The sequence below is a fragment of the Neolamprologus brichardi genome, unplaced genomic scaffold (assembly GCF_056152115.1).
Source record: "Neolamprologus brichardi isolate AB-2024 unplaced genomic scaffold, ASM5615211v1 NODE_ptg000036l+_length_2141236_cov_1, whole genome shotgun sequence".
Classification (NCBI taxonomy): Eukaryota; Metazoa; Chordata; class Actinopteri; order Cichliformes; family Cichlidae; genus Neolamprologus; species Neolamprologus brichardi.
Window position 1 is genome coordinate 1,707,831 of NW_028270138.1, and position 20,744 is coordinate 1,728,574.

The 20,744-nt window shown below is 41.7% G+C and overlaps 1 protein-coding gene across 1 annotated transcript; it reads left to right on the forward strand.

Annotated features, from left to right (window-relative positions):
* The first annotated feature begins 593 nt into the window (after nt 1–593).
* LOC118455921 (uncharacterized) lies at nt 594–20,485 on the forward strand. The gene is made up of 5 exons (XM_087837566.1): nt 594–1,162; nt 7,406–7,520; nt 14,334–14,507; nt 19,087–19,133; nt 19,307–20,485. The coding sequence occupies exons 1-5, from the start codon at nt 1,140–1,142 to the stop codon at nt 19,362–19,364; spliced, it is 417 nt and encodes a 138-aa protein (XP_087693692.1). The 5' UTR covers nt 594–1,139; the 3' UTR covers nt 19,365–20,485.
* Nucleotides 20,486–20,744: the final 259 nt, after the last annotated feature.

Here is a 20,744-nt window from a genome sequence, read left to right on the forward strand (position 1 = left end):
GTATCGTGAGATTTTGAGCCAAAACCTCCTTCCATCAGTGAGAACTTTGAAGATGAAACGAGGCTGGGTCTTCCAACATGACAATGATCCAAAACACACCGCCCGGGCAACAAAGGAGTGGCTCCGTAAGAAGCATTTGAAAGTCCTGGAGTGGCCTAGCCAGTCTCCAGACCTCAACCCCATAGAAAATCTGTGGCGGGAGTTGAAAGTCCGTGTTGCTCGGCGACAGCCCCAAAACATCACTGCTCTTAAGAAGATCTGCATGGAGGAATGGGCCAAAATACCAGCTACTGTGTGTGCAAACCTGGTAAAGACCTATAGTAAACGTTTGACCTCTGTTATTGCCAACAAAGGTTATGTTACAAAGTATTGAGTTGTATTTTTGTTATTGACCAAATACTTATTTTCCACCCTGATTTACGAATAAATTCTTTACAAATCCTACCATGTGAATTCATGGATTTTTTTTTCACATTCTGTCTCTCACAGTTGAAGTGTACCTCTGGTGCAAATTACTGACCTCTGTCATCATTTTAAGTGGGGGAACTTGCACAATCGGTGGCTGACTAAATACTTTTTTGCCCCACTGTACAGACATCTATGGGTGCACTAAGATTCGTTACATGGAATGTAAATGGAGCTGGCTCCAGAGAAAAGAGGTTAAAAATATTTAACCAACTCAAAAAACTACAGGCAGATGTTGTCCTTTTACAAGAGACCCACAGACCTCTTAGAGGTTCGAATGAACTTAAAACACCTGAGTTTCCTAATGTGTTCTCAGCTTGTTATAATTCTAGACAAAGGGGAGTAGCAATTTTAATCCATAAAAAAATTAATTTCACAGTACTCGATACAGTTATAGATCCAGAGGGCAGATTCTTAATCATTAAACTATCTATACTTGATAAAAAGCTATGTATTGTAAGTGTATATGGTCCAAATGTTGATGATCCCTCATTCTTTCACGGTTTTTTCAGTGCACTCTCTGAACACTTAGATGGCACACTTGTGCTTGGAGGCGACCTCAACCTTGGACTGAATGAAGAAATGGATAGGCTCAATACAGCAGGAACTCAGCGTAATTGGCAGTCCACAAATATAATCAAACAGTATATGAGCGACTTTGGTCTTTGCGATGCATGGCGCTCCCTTCACCCCACCAGTAAGGAATATACTTTTTTTTCACATGTTCATCACTCCTACTCTCGTCTAGATTATTTTTTGATCAGCAGCTCACTGCTGAGTGACATAAAAAACAACTATATGTGCTGTTCAAGATTCATCTGGGAACACAATATATGAACCGAAACAAATAAACAACATTTTCAGGGATTTCTATAAAACGTTGTATTCACCACAAATAAACCCATCTAAAAAGGAAATTGATCAATTTTTAGACAACATAACTCTCCCAAAATTATTAGAAGCTCAAGCAATGGCACTGGATTCGCCACTGACATCAGGTGAACTCCAGGAAGCCCTGATAAGTATGTCCAATAATAAGGCTCCAGGTCCAGACGGCTTTCCTGCAGAATTCTACAAAGAATTCTGGACGATTCTAGCACCAGTTTTTTACAGAACGTTGTTAGAAATCAAAGAAAAGGGCAGACTTCCATCAAATATGAATTCTGCAAACATTAATCTCCTGCTAAAACCAGGCAAAGACCCTGTATATCCCTCAAGCTATCGTCCAATATCCCTTATTAATGTAGACCTCAAAATAATCTGCAAAGCTCTCTCGAAGAGACTAGAGAAAATAACCCCCCTCTTAATTCATCCTGACCAAACTGGTTTCATAAAAGGTAGGCACTAATCAACAAATACACGTAGATTACTTAATTTGATAGACTACTCATACAGTAAAAACCTTGAAACTACAATATTTTCCTTAGATGCAGAAAAAGCGTTTGACAGAGTTAACTGGAAATTTCTATTTGCAACTTTACACAAATTTGGTTTTGGATCTTCTTTCATCAACTGGTTAAAAATATTATATAATTCCCCAACAGCTTGTGTCAGAACAAATGACCAGACATCCTCCAGCTTATGTCTCCTGAGGGGCACCAGGCAGGGATGCCCACTCTCCCCTTCACTGTTTGCAATTTTTATCGAACCACTAGCAGCAGCAATTAGACAGAATTCAGCAATTAAGGGCATAAAATGCAAGAACGTGGAACATAAAATCAGCCTTTATGCTGATGATGTGTTACTCTTTCTCCAAAATTCACAAACCAATATCTCTGGGGTGATTGAATTGATAAACTCTTTTGCAAGAATATCAGATTACTCAATTAACTGGTCAAAATCTACAGTCCTTCCTATTAATTGCTGCTTCCATAATTCCTCTTCTACTCCACTGCAATCGGGAAATATAAAATATTTAGGTATTAATATTTCTCCCAAGCTTGCAGATCTAACTAAATTAAACCATACCCCACTTTTAAAGAAAGTAGAAGGTGATCTGGCTAGATGGAAATGTCTACCCATATCACTCATGGGAAGGGTTGCTGCTATAAAAATGATGGTATTACCAAAAATAAATTATTTATTCTCAATGATCCCAACTAAACCGCCGCAAGATTGGTTCAGATCTCTAGATTCATATATGTCCAAATTCCTTTGGAAAAATAAGCCCCCACGTATAAGCTTAAAAACACTACAAAAGACCAAGGATAAAGGAGGATTAGAACTACCTAACTTTCAGCACTACTTCTTAGCCAACAGGCTTCAGTTTATCTCAGGATGGCTAAAACATACCCTTTTAGATGAACCTTGGCTAGATGTAGAACAAGCACTTTGCAATAATCTAGAGATTTCAGATCTACCATGTATCAGCTCAAACATCCAACGACATGAATGCTTCAAAAGCATCAACATCAGCTCCTCTCTGACAGCATGGTGGGAGTTTCTGAAGTTGACAGAGTCTTCATTAATCCCATGCAAACGTACACCTATCTGGAACAACCCTGACATATTACAAAACAATAATATGATAAACTTTTCAGATTGGAATGGTAAAGGAATCAAATATGTAGAACATATACTAGAAGGAACAGAATTTATTTCATTTGACAGACTAGTTACACAATATGGGATCAACAAGAAAAGATTTTTAGAATATCAACAAATTAAATCCATAATAAAAAAGAAATTTAAACCGGGTCAAGTTGAACTACAAACACCACCAAGTGTGGTTCAATTTTTTACTCTTAAAACCCCCAAATTACTATCCAAAATATACAGAATGCTTTCTAAAACAGATGAATCAATATCACTTCCTATTGCAAAATGGGAAGCGGATTTATCAGTTAACTTAGACCAAAACTTCTGGTCTCAGATTTGCTTAAAAACCTTTCATCTAATCAAAAATCCCAGTCTTCAATTAATTCAATACAAAATACTACATAGAGTGCACTATACAGGTTATCGGATGTTCAAGATGGGCTTTGCATCTACCAACAACTGCTCACACTGCCAAACCAATTCACCGGACAATTATATCCATGCTCTTTGGTTCTGTCCACCAGTTCAGAAGTTTTGGCGCGAGATATGTGAAGACTTATCAAAGTGTCTGAAATGTAACATTCCAACTTCCCCCTTACTGTGTTTGTTGGGCAGCTTAGATAATGTCACTTCAGAAAAGAATATAGCCCATATGTTTTTCACTGCCCTATGCATAGCCAAGAAAACAGTCCTCATGAACTGGAAAAATAAAAACAATCTTAATTCTAACCAATATAGAAATTATCTATTAGATTACATTAGTCTTGATACAGCCTCTGCCACCACATCAGATCAATCGCTCTGGGCTCCTCTGATCAGCTCCATCACCTAGTGGGGGTGGGGGGTCATATTTTGGTCTCGCCTTCACTGTTGTGATTGGTGTGGGGGTAGGGTCAGGCTTAGGGCGTCGGGGGGTTCCCCGGGAGCATCTTCCTTGGGGGGCTCAACCCGGGGTAGCGGTCATGGCCAATTAGGGGCTCTGTTGGCTCTTAGGTGACGGTTTCCTCGTGGCTACGTGCAGCGGGGCTAGGGGAGGGTCTGTGCTGACGGACGGGGGTTACTGACCTGGTAGCCTGGCTGCCCCTGGGTGGGTCCGGGACGAGCGTGAGGTTCTGGGGGCGCTCCGGCTCTGGCCTGGGGCCCTGGCCGGGCCTCGGGGGCCTGGGTCCTGGTTGGTGTGTTGCCGGGGTTGTGGGCCGGTGGGTATATGGGGGCCCACCACTGGCGCGGGGTGCCGCCGGTGCGCCGAGCCACCTGGGGGGCTCTTCAACTGGTGTGGGGGGGGGGGTTGTCACATCTTGCAGGAGCTTTCCTCTCTCAGGAACTCTCTCTGCAAGAGGGGGAGATACAGGAGAGGTGGAGGAAGATCTCAGCCTGGGCGTCTATTGTCTTATGTAGTCTGGAAGATGAGTGGATGATGGGGTGGGTGCAGTTTTCTCTGTGGTGGGGTTGGGTGGACTGCCCCGGGCTCTGTGGGGCCGGGCGGCGCCGCTGCACTTGGCCCCGGTTCGGATGGGCCTGGGCCCCCCTTCCCTGGCGGGTCGCGGAGTATGGGGGTGCCTACTGGGGTCAGCGGGGGAGCTGGCCCCAGGGAGGGGTCACTTGCCCCTCCCTTCCTTCCCTCCCCATCTCCAGCTGCCTCCCTCTTCCCGCTCCACCACAACCACCCACACATGCAGGGCCTTGGAGTAGGGGTGTGTCACCAGGGTGCAGAGGAGGTAACCCCCCCCCCCTCTGTCCCCTTCTGGCTGCCTCTGCCTCAATTTTATCCCGCAACTTAGACATTCACATTACTCACACTCTCATTACACATACATATAGGATCTTGGGGGTGGGCACGCTACACGGAATCCCAATTACCATCAGGGTGTACATCTCACCCCTGGCGTCGTTGCCCACCTCTCAATTTTAAATACACGTAGACATTGAGGGCTAGCAGGAGGGACTATGCGCTTACCTGCTGCTCTCTGGCAGGTAGCTCCATGCCCTCCTGGGTTTTAAATGCACCTTAGAACACACATACATCAACACTACAATGAGCGGGTGGAGGGAGGTTAGGAGTCTTCTCTCACCCTCGTTCTCTGCGGTCTGCTGGAGCAGGGGGGCTAGGAGGAGGAGTTGGCCGTCCGACTGGGGTCCGGAATGTGGGGCCTCCCTGCTGCTGCGGAGTCGGGGCGGTCTGCTTCTCCCCACCGCAGGGAAAAAGGGTAACACAACCTGGGTCTGGGTGCAGTTCCCCCCTCCAGGGGCAAGGGTACCTAGACCCAGTTCGTAGAGTACGCTTGGGGAGTGTGATTGTGTGTACAGCGTCTCTTTATGTCTGTCTCCACGTTGGTTAAGTGTGGAGTAAGTGCATATGAGAGCATGAGGGTGGGAATGGATGTTTGTATCTGTGTGTGCCTGTATGTCTGTGTCCATATGTCAGGTTGGGTATCAGACGCCACCTCTCTGAGGACAGCTCAGGCCCTCCAAGGTTTGGAGGCCTATCTCCCCCCACCACTTCCCCTGCCGGGGGCGGACTCCCTCAGACATCGGTGCGTTGGTGGTTCTTTGTGTCCGGGGGTGGGCGTCCGGGTACACACCGGCTCACTCCTTGGCGGCTGCTTATCGGGGCCTGGAGCCTGGGGCTCGCTTGGGCCACTTCGGAGGTGGGGTGCCCCCGGCCTCTCGGCCTGGGGCTCGGTCACTCAGGCACAGCTGGCTGCCGGCGGAGCTCACGGGCACGTCGCTGCAACCCCCCCTGGCTTCTGCTCCGTGGCTGCTAGGTGACCCCTCATCTGGGACTCTCCTCAGCTCTTTCTGGGACAGTGGCACGGCTGCCCCTCTGTTGGTCTTCCTTGGTCTCTTGTGTTCTGGGGGCCTCTGGATGTCTGGAGTTTCGATCTCCTCCATACCTGCTTCATGCCCTGGACGACGGGGCAGTTGCTCCCCACACCCTCTAGCAGATCATTACATGAGGGAACGTTTTAAGAAAACAAGCACGTCCATGCTCACAGGTGTACACACGGGTGATCACACACACAAACTACACCCTTTTTGGCTCCTATCTCAATGCACACTGTGCTGTCGATCTTACGTGCTGCACAATAATGTTTAATATTTAGTATTTACTGTCATATTCCCATATATCATTGTGATGTTGTTTATTGTATTACTCTCGTTTTCTTCTGCTTGTTTTCTTTTTTCTTTCTGAACAGGTGATCCAGGTGATCGATATATGTATTTTTTTTTTTTTTTTTTGCTTATTCTGTTGGTTTTTGTTTTTTGCCCTTCTCCCCCGTCCCTCTTCTCAACTGTTTTTCTTTCCCTCTTTCTTTCTCCCTTTTCTTTCCCCCAGTCAAGTCTGTCCCGTATTCAGCAAGTGAAAATAAAATAAAGAATAAAAGGTGAATCAAATGGACCATTACGGCAAAGCTGGGATGGTCAATTTGGTAAAGAAAATCCGTTGGGCATCTTTCTTCGCCTTTAGACAATAATTCTGATGGCAGAAGAGCCAAACGGGACAGGCAGGAAAAAAAAAAAAAAAAAAAAGAACAACACTAATCGCCTGAAGTTTGTAGCTACTCACTTTTCTGTGGCTTTTGTTAGCTTGTCTTTCTTTGGTTTATCTAGACTCCTCCCACAAGCTGAATCTACGTAGTCTGCCCAAGCCTCCCATCTCTGTTTGTTTGGGTGGTTTGTTTGCTGCCATCAACAGCGTGTAATGCATTTAAGTGATACTTCAGACTTGAAGCACTCCGACAATAAAAAACTCAAATTTGCTTACAAATAACTTTAGTTGTATCAACACTGCCCTGTGGAATAATTAGACTTTGATGACAAACTGATGTGATCTCCATGTTTCCTTTTTTGGACTGTGGGAGAGTGTCAGAACTGAATGTACTGAGTAGCATGTAGAGTTTAAATATGTGTCAGTTCCAGTTTTAGAGCTCTAAAGTGCAGCTATCATGTTAGGAATATGTTAGGAATAGACAGTAACACTGAGCACACTGAGGTCAAATCTTTATTTATCCAGTTCATCTGTAGGCTGAGATCAGTCCATCCATTTAGTGAAATGATGTTTAAAGGTCTCCTTGTTCTGTGAGTGTGCACAGATCCTGAAGCAGAAAGCCTGGGTTAACAGAGAGATGATCATTGCTGTGATGATGCTCATCATCTCTGACTGGGATTTGAGGTTTTGTCAAAGCAGCAAACACAAAGAAAGCCTGGCTATGTTGGACTGGGTGTAGAAGCAGCTCCCAGTTTGAGTTCAGGAGACAGACACCCTCTCTATTTTCAGCTTCAAACTTTCCTTTTTGATAAAGCTTATAGTTAGAGCTGGATCAGGTGACCCTGAACCATCCCTTAGTTATGCTGCCATAGAGATGGATAACAGATGGATTATTGTTTTGTTTGTCTGCAGCCTGTCAGGCTGTCTGATGACAGAGCAAGGCTGTACTTCTCTGGCCTCAGCTCTGACCTCCAACCCCTCCCATTTGAGAGAGCTGGACCTGAGCTACAATCATTCTGACTTAAAGGTAAACCTACAGTTAGGTCCATAAATATTTGGACAGAGACAACATTTTGTAACTTTAGATACACTTTATTAGGTCACAGGTGTACTATACCTAAGATAGTGGGCACTGTTTACCTAATAAAGTGTCAGCCATGTGTATGTTTCCCATGCTGTATGTCCACAGTCACAGTGACAGTCAGTGACACTGACAGAAGGATGAAGCAAGGCTGTGAATCATTTCAGTCTTTGTGTGTAACAAAGAGGCAGACAGGAGCAGCTAACATTTTGAAATTGAAGCTTAAATACTGGAAACTCTACATTCACAGCTAAATTCACAATAAATTTGTCCTCAAGTGCACATCTAGCAGCTAATGCTAATACTGTTTTCCCTTTGCTTCCTCCAACTTGAGCAGCTATTGCTAAGTAGGCCACTTTGCTCTGCTAAGGATTTGTGTGACCATGATGGAAACTCTGATAAGCTAATGCTGCTAAGCTAATGCTATTTATGGGCCCTGTTAGAATCAATATTTCATTCTCATTCTGTTGTTTGAGAACAATATTAACGTCTCACATCATTATAACACAAGAGAAAAGGGTATTAGCGTTAGCTACTAATGCTTATTCACCTCAAATTAGCTTTTGCTGCTAATGGGAGCCTACTTAGCATAAACCCTTCACATCGTTTAATGCTGGGGAAAAGAGTCACTCATGGCAGCCTACTTAGCATACTTAACTACTTAACTCCTAACTTCGTTGTTACCCAACGGAAAAGGGTATTAGTATTAGCTACTATCATTTTTAATAAGTAAGCGAAAACAGTGGATAATGCTAACTTACGTTAAATTAGCATTAGCTATTTATAACAACGTACTTAGAATTAGCCGCTCACATTGTTAAAAAGTAAAGGAAAACAGTATTAGCAGTAGCACATAATGCTAATTCACGTCAATGTAGTATTAGTTAATAAGAGCAGCCTACTCAGCATTACTGCTCACTAATATAATGCTAATTCACATCAAATTAGCATTAGCTGCTCAAGTTGTTATAAGGAATAAGAAAACGGTATTAACATTAGCTGCTAATAATTATTCACCCCTAATTAGAGTTACCCCTAATGGCAACCTACTTAGCATTAACTCCTGACATCGTTATAATGCAGGGGAAAAGAGTTACCATTATCGGATGATGCTAATTCACATCAAATTAGCATTAGTTAATAACGGCAGACTTTGTATCATTTGCTGCTGTCATTCTTACAAAGCAAACAGTATGAGCATTAGCTGTTAATGCTTTTTCATCTAAAATTAGAATTAGCTACTAATGGCGTATTGTTAAAAAGTAAGAAAAAACATTGTTAGCATAAGCGGATAATGCTAATTCACCTCCAATTAGTATTAGCTAATAACGGCACCTGCTTAGCATTAGCTGGTCACATTGTTATAAGGCAAGAAAATATGGTATTAGCATTAGCTGCCAATTTCTATTTACCTAAAATTAGCATTGGCGACTAATGGCAGTCTACTTAACATTAACTCCTCACTAATACAATGCTAATTCACATCAAATTAGCATTAGCTGCTAGCATCAGCTTACTTAGCACTAGCTGCTCACATTATTAAAAGGGAAGGGAAAAGTGTTAGCATTATCAGGTAATGCTAATTAGAATTACTTAATGACAGCAGCCTTCTTAGCATTAGCTGCTCACATTGTTATAATGCAAGGGAAAAAAGTTAGAATTATTTGATACTGCTAATTCCCATCAAATTAGCAATATTAATGGTAACACACATCACATTGTTAAAATGTAAGAAAAAACATTGATAGTATTAGCGGATAAATTAGCATTAGCTAATAACGGCAACCTACTTAGCATTAGCTGCTCACATTGTTAAAAATCAAGAGAATATGGTATAAGCATTAGTTGCCAATGCTTATTCACCTAAAATTAGCATTAGCCACTAATGGTAGCCTATTTAGCATAAACTTCTTAATGCTAAATGAAGTTAATTAATGCTAAATAGGCATTCGCTGCTGATATTGTTAAAAGGTAAGATAAACCATTGCTAGCAGCAGCGGATAATGCTAACACACATAATAATTAGCATTACCTAATAATGGCAGCCTTCTTAGCATTAACTGCTCATATTGTTATAATGCAAGGGAAAAGCGTTGGCAAAAACATTGTTAGAATCAGTGGATAATGCTAATTCACCTAAATTAGCATTACCTAATAATGGCTATGTACCTAGCATTAGCTACTGATATAGAGATTGACAGACCATGTGACTTTCGCGCATTGCATGCCGGGAACTCGTGGCAAAACAATCCAAGTACCGCATCAAACGCAAGCATTTGCAGCAGCACAAAACGTTCTTTCTCCGGTTCCAGTACCTTCTTGCTTTTTCTTTGCCCCCGCAAAAAAGGTATGTACAAAACGAAGGAGAACAATGTCGGTCCGTACATAGACAGACTTGATGAAAAGTCAAAGATACGAGGAAAAAAATCAAAGGAGTGAAAGGGTTAGATCCTTACAAAATACGTTCGCATGCTGCCCAACTTTCACCACGCTCATATTTATAATTATACGGTTCTTGGAGTGGGTGCATACACTCATGAAGTTTAGTAACTTCAGGTCACTGCAACAAGCCCAGGTACAGTTTACCGACGGATGGGTACAGGACCTTGAAATGCACCGTGTAGAACGAAAGACCATTGTACATATCATAAGTTTACCAGTCTCACAAATCGTCTTCATAAATACACATTTGTTAACCGTTTATTAATAGGACCTTTGAGCTCAACGGTAATTAATTATTAGTGGAAATAATTTCTGGTACACGTTACAGAAATGTAGCAGTGACAATAATATTGTATGCTGTAATCGTACTGGGCAATTAGTAATACAAAACAATTGTTTTATCCTTTGAATAAAAGTAGATGTTTTTGTCAATGTACCATGGTAATAACATTCACTATTTATGCACAATAAACAAAAGGAGCATAGCGCGACAATTTCTGTTCAGCGCCAGTCTTGCTTGTAACCTATATCACCAATTATGTTAAGAAAAATGACGTATTAACGACAACAGAAGACTGACCTTTGTGGAAATGCTTGGAGCAGACTAACATGTGAGCTGGAGTGTTCTGGGACGTTATATTTGGTCTTTGAATGGCTGCAATCCAGGCCATCCGTCGCCTCTTTGTTACTTCGGAAACATGACTTGAACAATTTCTCTTCAATGACGTAATCCAATAACAACTGATCTCTTTACCCGTCAGCTTCCCGTGGCTGTCATGTGACCGGCTATTGCAGTTAATAATACAACAGCTTCTTGCCATTTTTTGTGTTTCTTTTTAACGCTGTGTAACTGATTTCAATTGAAAGCCTGTGTGCGCTTGTACCTCTTGCCACTCATGGAGCATACATTAGAGCTCGTGCAAAATGGATAGAAGAAGGTGAAAAAGTGCTTCATATTTCTACAATCTGGAGAAACGGAGGCAAGAGAAGAAATCCATTAATACATTAATCGTAAATGGGGAAGAATGCCCAAATCATAAGACTATAGCAGAATAAATACCTAAATTTTATTCAAATTTATACTCATTTAAATATTTAATTACTGATTCATTTACCTTTTTTGATCAGATTGAACCTTATATTCCAAAAATCGATTCTGTATTCAGAGAAATTTGTGATTCTGATATATCACTGGATGACTTAGATCAAGCCTTAGACAAACTGAAAATGGACAAAGCTCCTGGTCAGGATGGCTTGACTGCCATCTTTTATAAATTCTTCTGGAAAGAAATAAAATAATTTTTCTTAAAAACTATTAGGGAAATCATTAGTAATGAAATGTTAGCAACGACAACGAAACAGGGTCTTATCTCCCTTATTCCCAAACCTGTTAAAGATAAAAGACTAATCGATAATCTATGACCAATTACTCTATTGAATACAGATTATAAAATTCTTGCTCATGTTATTGCAAACAATAATAATAATGGATTGGATTTTATATAGCGCTTTTCAAGGCACCCAAAGCGCTTTACAATGCCACTATTCATTCACTCTCACATTCAAACACTGGTGGAGGCACCTACGGTTGTAGCCACAGCTGCCCTGGGGCAGGCTGACAGAAGCGAGGCTGCCATATCGCGCCATCGGCCCCTTTGGCCAACACCAGTAGGCGGTAGGTGAGGTGTCTTGCCCAAGGACACAACGACCAGGACAGAGAGCCCAGGAATCGAACCGGCGACCTTCCGGTTACAGATACCCTTCCCAACCCCCTGAGCCACGGTCGCCCCAAACAGATCAAAGGACGGCTTAGATCAGATTATCAGTGAAACACAATCTGGGTTCTTAAAAAATCGTTCTATCCACAATAATATTAGATTGGTTTTAGATCTACTGGATTATAATCACTTAATTGAAGATGATGGTGTGATTTTTTTTTTTTAGACTTTTATAAATCATTTGATACGGTTGAACATCCTTTCATTTTAGAAGCTTCACAGTATTTTGGTTTTGGTAAAAAAAATCATAGATTTAATTTCCTTATTATACTCTGACATCAATAGTTCTATTTCTTTACCTTTTGGAACGTCTGAACAATTTAACGTCAGTCGAGGAGTCAGGGGTGTCCACCTTCTCCGTTACTTTTCATTATTGTAATGGAACTTTTAGCTATTTTCATGAAACACAATCCAAATATTCAACCACTGAATTTGATGGGAGCCCCATTGATCATATGTCAATTAGCAGATGATACTACACTGTTTTTAAATAACATGTCACAGGTTCCTCTCGCATTAAATGAAATTTCACTATTTTCAAAGGCCTCTGGTTTGTACCTGAATATTAGAAAATACGAATTATTAACTATTCATGATTGTAAATCCAGTATCTCTCTTAACATAGCTATTAAAACTGAAATTAAATATTTGGGTATTATAATCTCAAAGAATACAAATAATAAAGAAAATCTAAATTTTGAGCATATTACCCAGAAATCTAAAAAGATCCTAATCAGCTGGTTTCAAAGAGACCTTTCCATCTTTGGACGCGTCTTGGTTACTAAAACAGAAGGTATCTCTCGACTGATTTATCCATCACAATGCTTATATGTTTCCAATAGACTAATCAATAATATAAATCAAATTAACTTTAATTACATTTGGAGAAACAAGCAACATTATATTAGGAAGAATGATGTAGTGAAGTCATTTGAAGAAGGAGGTTTGAATGTGATTGATTTTGAAGCAATGGATGGTTCCATCAAACTCAAATGGTTGCAGTCTTTCATAAATAACTCAAACACTATTTGGTTTTATTTCCCCAAAGTAATTTTTGAGAAGCTTGGTGGCATCGAATTTCTCTTAAAGTGTGACTTTGAAATTTCCAAATTACTAATTAACCCTTTAAGACCTACCATAGAACCAAGTCCGCCAGAGCTTATATTATATTTTTACATGCTGTGGAGCCATTTTTGGGAGCATTTCAAGTTGCTATACATCAATACAACCATTACAGCCTAGATTTTAATAATATGTATGAATTAAGTGCATAGTGATTACATAAATTGCAAAAAAGTGCAATAAACTACAAAAAAACTGAAAATCTTTTTTGTTTTTTTAACATATATTTCTAGTTAGAGAAATTTAAGAGGCTTATCCCTCAAAACTGTAAATACAAAAAAGGTGCACAAAATAGTTTCCCACCACAGGAAATTTATTTTGAGTGCCTTCATAGTTTTATTTTTGAAATACACCAATTTTTATACACTGCAGGAAAAACGAAAAATAAATATTATAATGCAAATTTGCAAAAAAGCAGCATGTGCATCAAAATAAACTATTTCCAGCAGTGCAATATGAGTCCTAAGCATCCCAGAAACGACACAGAAAGTCATAAAGTCAAACATAACTTTTAAAAACACCAGTATAGGCTTATTGAGGCCCGGACAGTAAAAAACTACATTTCCGCGAAAATGACGTCACTTCCGGTTTCGGGCAGGTCATGGCGGACATGCGATAGTTCGCGCTGACGTCTAATCCAATGTAGGAAGTGTTATGAACAGCTGATCGGATCGGCAAAGCCTGTTTCTGGAATATGATGTTTTTGTTGCTGCAAGTGCTTTTTATGCAGTTTTTGCAAAGCTATATGTGGAAGGAAACTGTGACCTAGCACAGGCTGATGGCATAAGATGTAAGTACAACTCCTCAGGTTTCATATGCAAAAAAAATTATTGCGCTAGCTCACGTGGTTGCAGAGCTACCGGGATTTAAAAATAGTTACGCAAAACAGAGCGTGCCCGCTCCGACCGGTTTTAAAGGGTTAAATTATCCAATTTTCATAAAGAGGTTCTCCAGTACTGGAAAATGATTTACAAGCATAATTTTTCTCCACATACAAACTCGATTTGGAACAACAGATGTATATTGATAAAAGGAAAATCCATCTTTTATAAGGATTGGATGGATCATGGGATTTGGACCGTATTACACCTTTTAGACAATGACGGAAATGTGTTAACATATAATAAATTCATAGATAATTATGGCTTATCATGTACTCAAAGTAAATTCATTAAAGTTGTGAAAGCCATTCCCCCTGCAATGATTCAGATGGCTAAAGCCAGTTTAACCTATTCTTCCTCTATAATTCGTGAACCGTCCTTAATTATTGATGATTGTCAATTTAAAGGAAAGACATGCAATTGAATTGAACAATAATGGCTAGTTTTTTGTAATACTTTTTTTTTTCCCCGCGTCTGCATATTGCATCCACTTCATAAAATGTTCACAAATGGATTGCTCTTTTGTGTGTCTGCAGGTTTTCAGGCTGTCTTATAACAGAGGAAGGCTGTATTTCACTGGCCTCAGCTCTGAGCTCCAACCCCTCCCATCTGAGAGAGCTGGACCTGAGCTACAATCATCCAGGGAACTCAGGAATGCAGTTGCTGTTGTCTGGACTGAAGGATCCAGGCTGGAGACTGGACACTCTCAGGTATGGAGACAATGTCTGATAGAGGAGGAAGAGCTGGAAACATTTACTGTGTTCTTCACCCATTTCTGTTTGTTTCATGCAGATGAGACATAAACAATCGCATATGCAGGTGTAACAAATATGTCCACTCATCAAGGAATAATCGAAACATAATCAATAACAACAGAGGACAATTTATTAGGGTCTGATGGCAATTTAACATCAGCGTCCAATACCTTAAAAAATTGATGTACTGGAGCAAACACGCCCTTAACACCTCCAGGACTTCCTAACATACCCTCTCACACATCAGCTTGATACTGGTACGTCAAAGGAAACTTAACCAACTCTTGGTGAATATGTTTACAGCCTGAACAACTTACAGTTCCCTTGGAATGCAATTTCAACAAAGAGAGGAAGAAGAGGAAAAGAAAAGAAAATATTTGCATCAATTACCCACCTCTCTTAACTCGGAGATATGTGAATACATTGCTTAATGAGTCTTTTCTCAGCCCACGGGTTAAAAACTGCAACTTCCTCAGTCCGTAATCAAAGAGTGTTTATTTTGCAATAACCAAAATGTCTTTGTATAATCTTTGTAATTGAGAAAACAAGTGCCAGCAAAATAAATAAAGTGACTGGAGCTGAATGTGGACATGAGTGCGAGTACTTCGGTCCAAATACTCAAGGTCCAGAAGAATAGGTCACAGCCATTGATCTCTCAATGACAACAGCAAGATGGCAGGACAGCGCGGCCTCTCCTTCAACAGGAAGAAAAGAAAGGAAGAAAAAAACAGTCTCCTCCACCCCAGCAGGAAAATGAACAATCAGTCTTTTAAGGCTACTGTGGGTGTAGATATTTACCACTAGCTCACGCAGCTTGCTCTCTGACACAGATACATCCCATGTGAGCTCAGTGCAGTGTGCTAGTTCAAATACACAACATCAATGAGAACTTATGGCACACTAAACACACATCACTCACTGCGCTACACCCCTTTTTAAAGCACATTTTTCATCCTCTTAACTTACATCTTAAAATATCTTAATATATCCAGACCAGTTGTTACGACCTGGCTCAAAGGCCGCAACTAAGGAGACAAACACAAACTAGGCCACTCTGAGGGGAGTCGGTTAAAAAAAAAAGGGTTATTACAAACTTTATACAGAAAACCAACATGGCTGTGTTCAACACGCCACTGGGCAATCCCAAGTCCTGGCACTTTTGGACCTGCTTGAAGGAAAAAGGGTAGACTCACTCCCTCTGATCATCGATTCAATTTAATTCAATTTATATAGCGTCAAATCACAACAACAGTCACCACAAGGCACTTTATATTGTACAGTAGATCCTACAATAATACATTCAGAGATAAACCCAACAATTATATGAGAAAGCACTTTGGCAACAGTGGGAAAGAAAAACTCCCTTTTAACATGAAGAAACCTCCGACAAAACCAAGCTCAGGGAGGGGCGGCCATTTTCTGTGAACGGTTGGAGTGAGACAAGAAAAAACTGGATAAAGACATGCTGGGGAAGAGAAACAAAGGTTAATAAGAGATAGAGTTCGATGCAGAGAGGTCTATTAACACATAGTGAGTGAGAAAGGTGACTGGAAAGGAAAAACTCAATGCATCATGGGAATCCCCTGGCAGCCTACGTCTATTGCAACATAACTAAGGGAGGATTCAGGGTCACCTGGTCTAGCCCTAACTATATGCTTTAGCAAAAAGGAAAGTTTGAAGCCTAATCTTAAAAGTAGAGATAGCGTCTGTCTCCTGAATCCGAACTGGAAGCTGGTTCCACAGAAGAGGGGCCTGAAAACTGAAGGCTCTGCCTCCCATTCTACTCGTAAATACTCTAGGAACAACAAGTAAGCCTGCAGTGCGAGAGCGAAGTGATCTAATAGGGTAATATGGTACTACAAGGTCATTAAGATAAGATGGGGCCTGATTATTTAAGACCTTGTATGTAAGGAGCAGGATTTTGAATTCAATTCTGTATTTAACAGGGAGCTGATGAAGAGAAGCCAACAGGCTAGTCCCTGTCAGTACTCTCTTTTCAGAATTTTGGATTAATTGAAGGCTTTTCAGGGAGTTTTTAGGACTTCCTGATAATTGTTAATTACAGTAGTCCAGCCTGGAAGTAATAAGTGCATGACCTGCAGCCTAGAGCTTCTTGCTGCTACATGCACTTATGGACACTCTTATGTTCGAACATGGTTTTCATGTTCAAACTCTGTTTTGGCCATATGCCACACTGAGACGGAATATTTCTATTTTTAGAGATGTTGCGCATATGGAAGAAAGCAGTCTTACATATTTGTATAATATGTGCATTGAAGGACATATCTTAGTCAAAATGACTCCATGGTTCCTCAGTGTTACTGGAGGCCAAGGTAATGCCATCCAGAGTATGACTCTAGTTAGTTACCATATTTCTAAGATTTTCAGGGTCAAGTACAATAACCTTAGTTTTATTCTTTACTAAGAAGCAAAAAGTTAGCGGCCATCCACGTCTTTATGTCTTTAAGACATTCCTGCAATTTAACTAATTGGTGTGTGTTATCTGGCTTTGTGGATAGATAGAGCTGGGTGTCATCTGCATAGCAGTGAAAATGTATGGTATATCTTCTGATGATACTGCCTAAGGGAAGCATGTATAATGTAAACAGAATTAGTCCTAGCACTGAATCCTGTGGAACACTGTAGTTGATCTTAGTGTATGATGAGGACTCTCATGACTGTAGTGCAGTCATGCAATACCTACAGCATGTTCCAATGACTCTAATAGGATATTATGGAGAACAGTATCGAATGCTGCGCCAAGGTCTAGCAGGACAAGCACAGAGATAAGTCCACTGTCAGAGGCCATAAGAAGATCATTTGTAACCTTCACTAAAGCTGTTTCTGTGCTGTGATGAGCTCTGAAACCTGACTGAAACTCTTCAAATAAGCCATTCCTCTGCAGATGATCTGTTAGCTGTTTGACAACTACTCTTTCAAGGGTTTTTGAAATGAAAGGAAGGTTGGAGATTGGCCTATAATTAGCTAAGACTGCTGGGTCTAGAGTTGGCTTTTTAAGTAAAGGTTTAACTTGGTTTTACTTGGTATATAGTCGATTATTAGAGATAGGTTGATCAGATTAAGATTGAAGCATTAATTAATGGCAGGACTTCTTTGAGCAGTTTTGTAGGAATGGGGTCTAAAACCATTGATGGTTTCAAGGAAGTATTTATTGAAGTTAACTAAGAAAGATCAATTAGAGAAAAATACTCTAAATGAATATCAATGGTACTAAAAGTAGCTGTAGATAATATTATACGTGTGAGATGATTATGGGTTTGTAGAGAAGTCCAATAAAAAAACACCGCTCGGGTTCAGATCAGGGAGCCTGTTCCTCCCAATCACACACCTGCAGGTCTTGCTGTTATTACCCACATGAGCATTGAAGTCTCCCAGTAGGTCGACAGAGTCTCCAGGTGGAACACCTTCCAGCACTCCACTCCGAGACGCTAAAAAGGCTGTGTGCTATGAAATGCCACTCAGCGTATAACCACAGATGACAGTCAGGACCCGTTCCCCGAACCGAAGGCACAGGGGACAAACCCTCTCATCCACCAGGAAGAACCCCAACGTACAGACAGCAAGCCGAGGGGATATTAGAATACCCACCCCAGCCCGCTGCTTCTCACCAGAGGCAACTCCAGACTGAAACAGACTCCAACCCCTCTCCAGGAGACTGGTTCCAGAGCCCAAGCCATGCATCGAGGTGAGCCCGACTATATCGAGCCGGTACCTCTCAACTTCACATACAAACTCGGGCTTCTTACCCACCAGAGAGGTGACATTTCATGTCCCGATTGCCTGTCTTGGTAGCCGGGGATCAGTCCGCCAGGGCCTCCCCTCCCGCTGCCACCCGGCACACAATGCACCCGACCCCTACGGTGCCTCCTTCGAGTGGTGGGCAAGCAGTTGGATAGGCCCATGTCCCCTTTTCAGGCTGTGCCTGCCTGGACCCCATGGGCTAAGGCACGGCCACCAGACGCTCGTCCTCAGGCCTGGCTCCAGGGCTGGGCCCCAGTAACCCTACGCCAGGCGGGGTAAACTGTTCCCTCTGTGATATTCTCATGAGGGTCCTCTGAACCCCTCTTTGTCTGGTCCCTGACCCAGGACCAATTTGCCATGGGAGACCCTACCAGGGGGCAAAAGCCCCCAGACAACATAGCCCCTGGGATCCCTGGGACACGGAAACCCCTCCACCATGATAAGGTAGCGATTTGCGGAGGGGTGGATTGAAGTGTATTTATGAAAATGTTGGACTGATCAGTGTCTAACAGTATGGGTATGAGCCTGGTTCTGCCGGAGGTTTCTTCCTGTTAAAAGGGAGTTTTTCCTTCCCACTGTTGCCAAAGTGCTTGCTCATAGGGGGTCATATGATTGTTGGGCTTTTCTCTGTATCTATGAAGCGCCTTGAGGCGACATTTGTTGTGATTTGGCGCTATATAAATAAAATTGAATTGAATTGAATTGAATAGAGCCATGTAATATCCATGTGTGCATGCTGACTGTGCTGCTCTGACCCCCCTCCTCCTTTCAGGGTGGAGCCTGCTGGAGTCCGATGGTTGAGGCCAGGTCTGAGGAAGTGTAAGTGTGTTTTTAATGTGATTCATGAAAACAAAGCAGCACATTCAACCATCTTAAAACAGTCACATCACTCATTCACATCTCTGATGTGAGGAGTCATCATCAAAGTGTCAATCAATGAACAGATGATGGATCAATAACTGCAGTTGGATTGTGTTTGTTCTCTCCATCAGATTCCTGTCAACTCACAATCGACACAAACACAGTACACACACACTTCAAACTCTCTGACAACAACAGGAAGGTGACACGTGTGAAGGAGGTTCAGTCATATCCTGATCATCCAGACAGATTTGATATTTGACATCAGCTGCTGTGTAGAAATGGTCTGACTGGTCGCTGTTACTGGGAGGTCGAATGGACAGGAGATGTTTACATATCAGTGAATTACAGAAGAATCAGAAGGAAAGGAGGCAGTGATGACCTTGTGTTTGGATGGAATGATCAGTCCTGGAGTCTGTGGTGCAGTCATGGTCATCCTCGTTCTGTCTGGCACAATAAGAGACAAACATCCATCTCCTCCTCCTCCTCTTCCTCCTTCATCTCTAACAGAGTAGCAGTGTATGTGGACTGTCCTGCTGGCACTCTGTCCTTCTACAGAGTCTCCTCTGACACTCTGATCCACCTCCACACCTTCAACACCACATTCACTCAAACTCTTTATCCTGGGTTTGGACTCTGGTTTGATTCCTCAGTGTGTCTGTGCTGAGTTGGGTGTAAAGAGTTTCCTCCTGTTAGAGAAACACTCTGAACGTTGAACAGATAATTCAGTCTGTACATGTCTGTCTCTGTCAGGTTTTGTATTGTTGTTTGTCATTTATGCTTAGAAATATCTACTCATATACGCTTAGAGTTTTATAATTAGTTGTAGATTAATAGAGTTTTGATCCTTAGTAGTCTGCAGAGACACGTTGTGTGCATTCCAGAGTGCTCTGGCTTTCACACCCACATTCGGGGAGCATGGAAGAGGTCATACCTTCTTTTATTGTTTTATGATAGGATAAACGTATCTATATCTGTTTTAGGCTAAGTGCTTTTTATTTAGATGAACTGCTGGACTTCCAGACCAGCAGGTTTAGGGAAGTCTTTATGGGGTCACACTCTGACCCCCCTCTCCACACACACACACACACACACACACACACACACACACACACTTACAAAACCACAGGCAAGGTACTCTTTGTGTGTGTGTAGACGCCATATGTTAATGAACCTATGTATATTCATGTAACCTCAATAAAAGAGCAGTGTTACGGGAGAGCGGATGAGAGTCCGACGGAGGCCAAGTGGGCGGAACGACATCTGGCTCTGGTCCGGTCTCCTTCATGCATGAGTACGAACTTTGCCTACTTGGTGTTCAATGCTTTTGCGGTGTAGTTAAATTGTCTCGTTCCAGCGGTGGGCCTGTGCTAGACAGACCCAACAGTCTCTTTCTCTCAGTAACACGTTTTCAGGATTCAATCAGCTCAACCCAACTTTGTTTTAAATGACACACCGAGGTTATTCCTAAGAATCAGATTTGATCTAAAACCTTGAGTTTCACAATCAACTTATTTAAGACAATCTGAGCGTCTGAGGGTCTCAGAACGGTCTGTCTTGCAGGGCTAA

Excerpts from the sequence above, each read along its gene's own strand:
- LOC118455921 (XM_087837566.1), top strand. The coding sequence starts at position 1,140 with ATGGCGCTCCCTTCACCCCACCA. Across the intron at positions 7,521-14,333 it reads ACAATCATTCTGACTTAAAG|GTTTTCAGGCTGTCTTATAA; the intron begins GTAAACCTACAG and ends GTGTGTCTGCAG. Across the intron at positions 14,508-19,086 it reads TGGAGACTGGACACTCTCAG|GGTGGAGCCTGCTGGAGTCC; the intron begins GTATGGAGACAA and ends TCCTCCTTTCAG.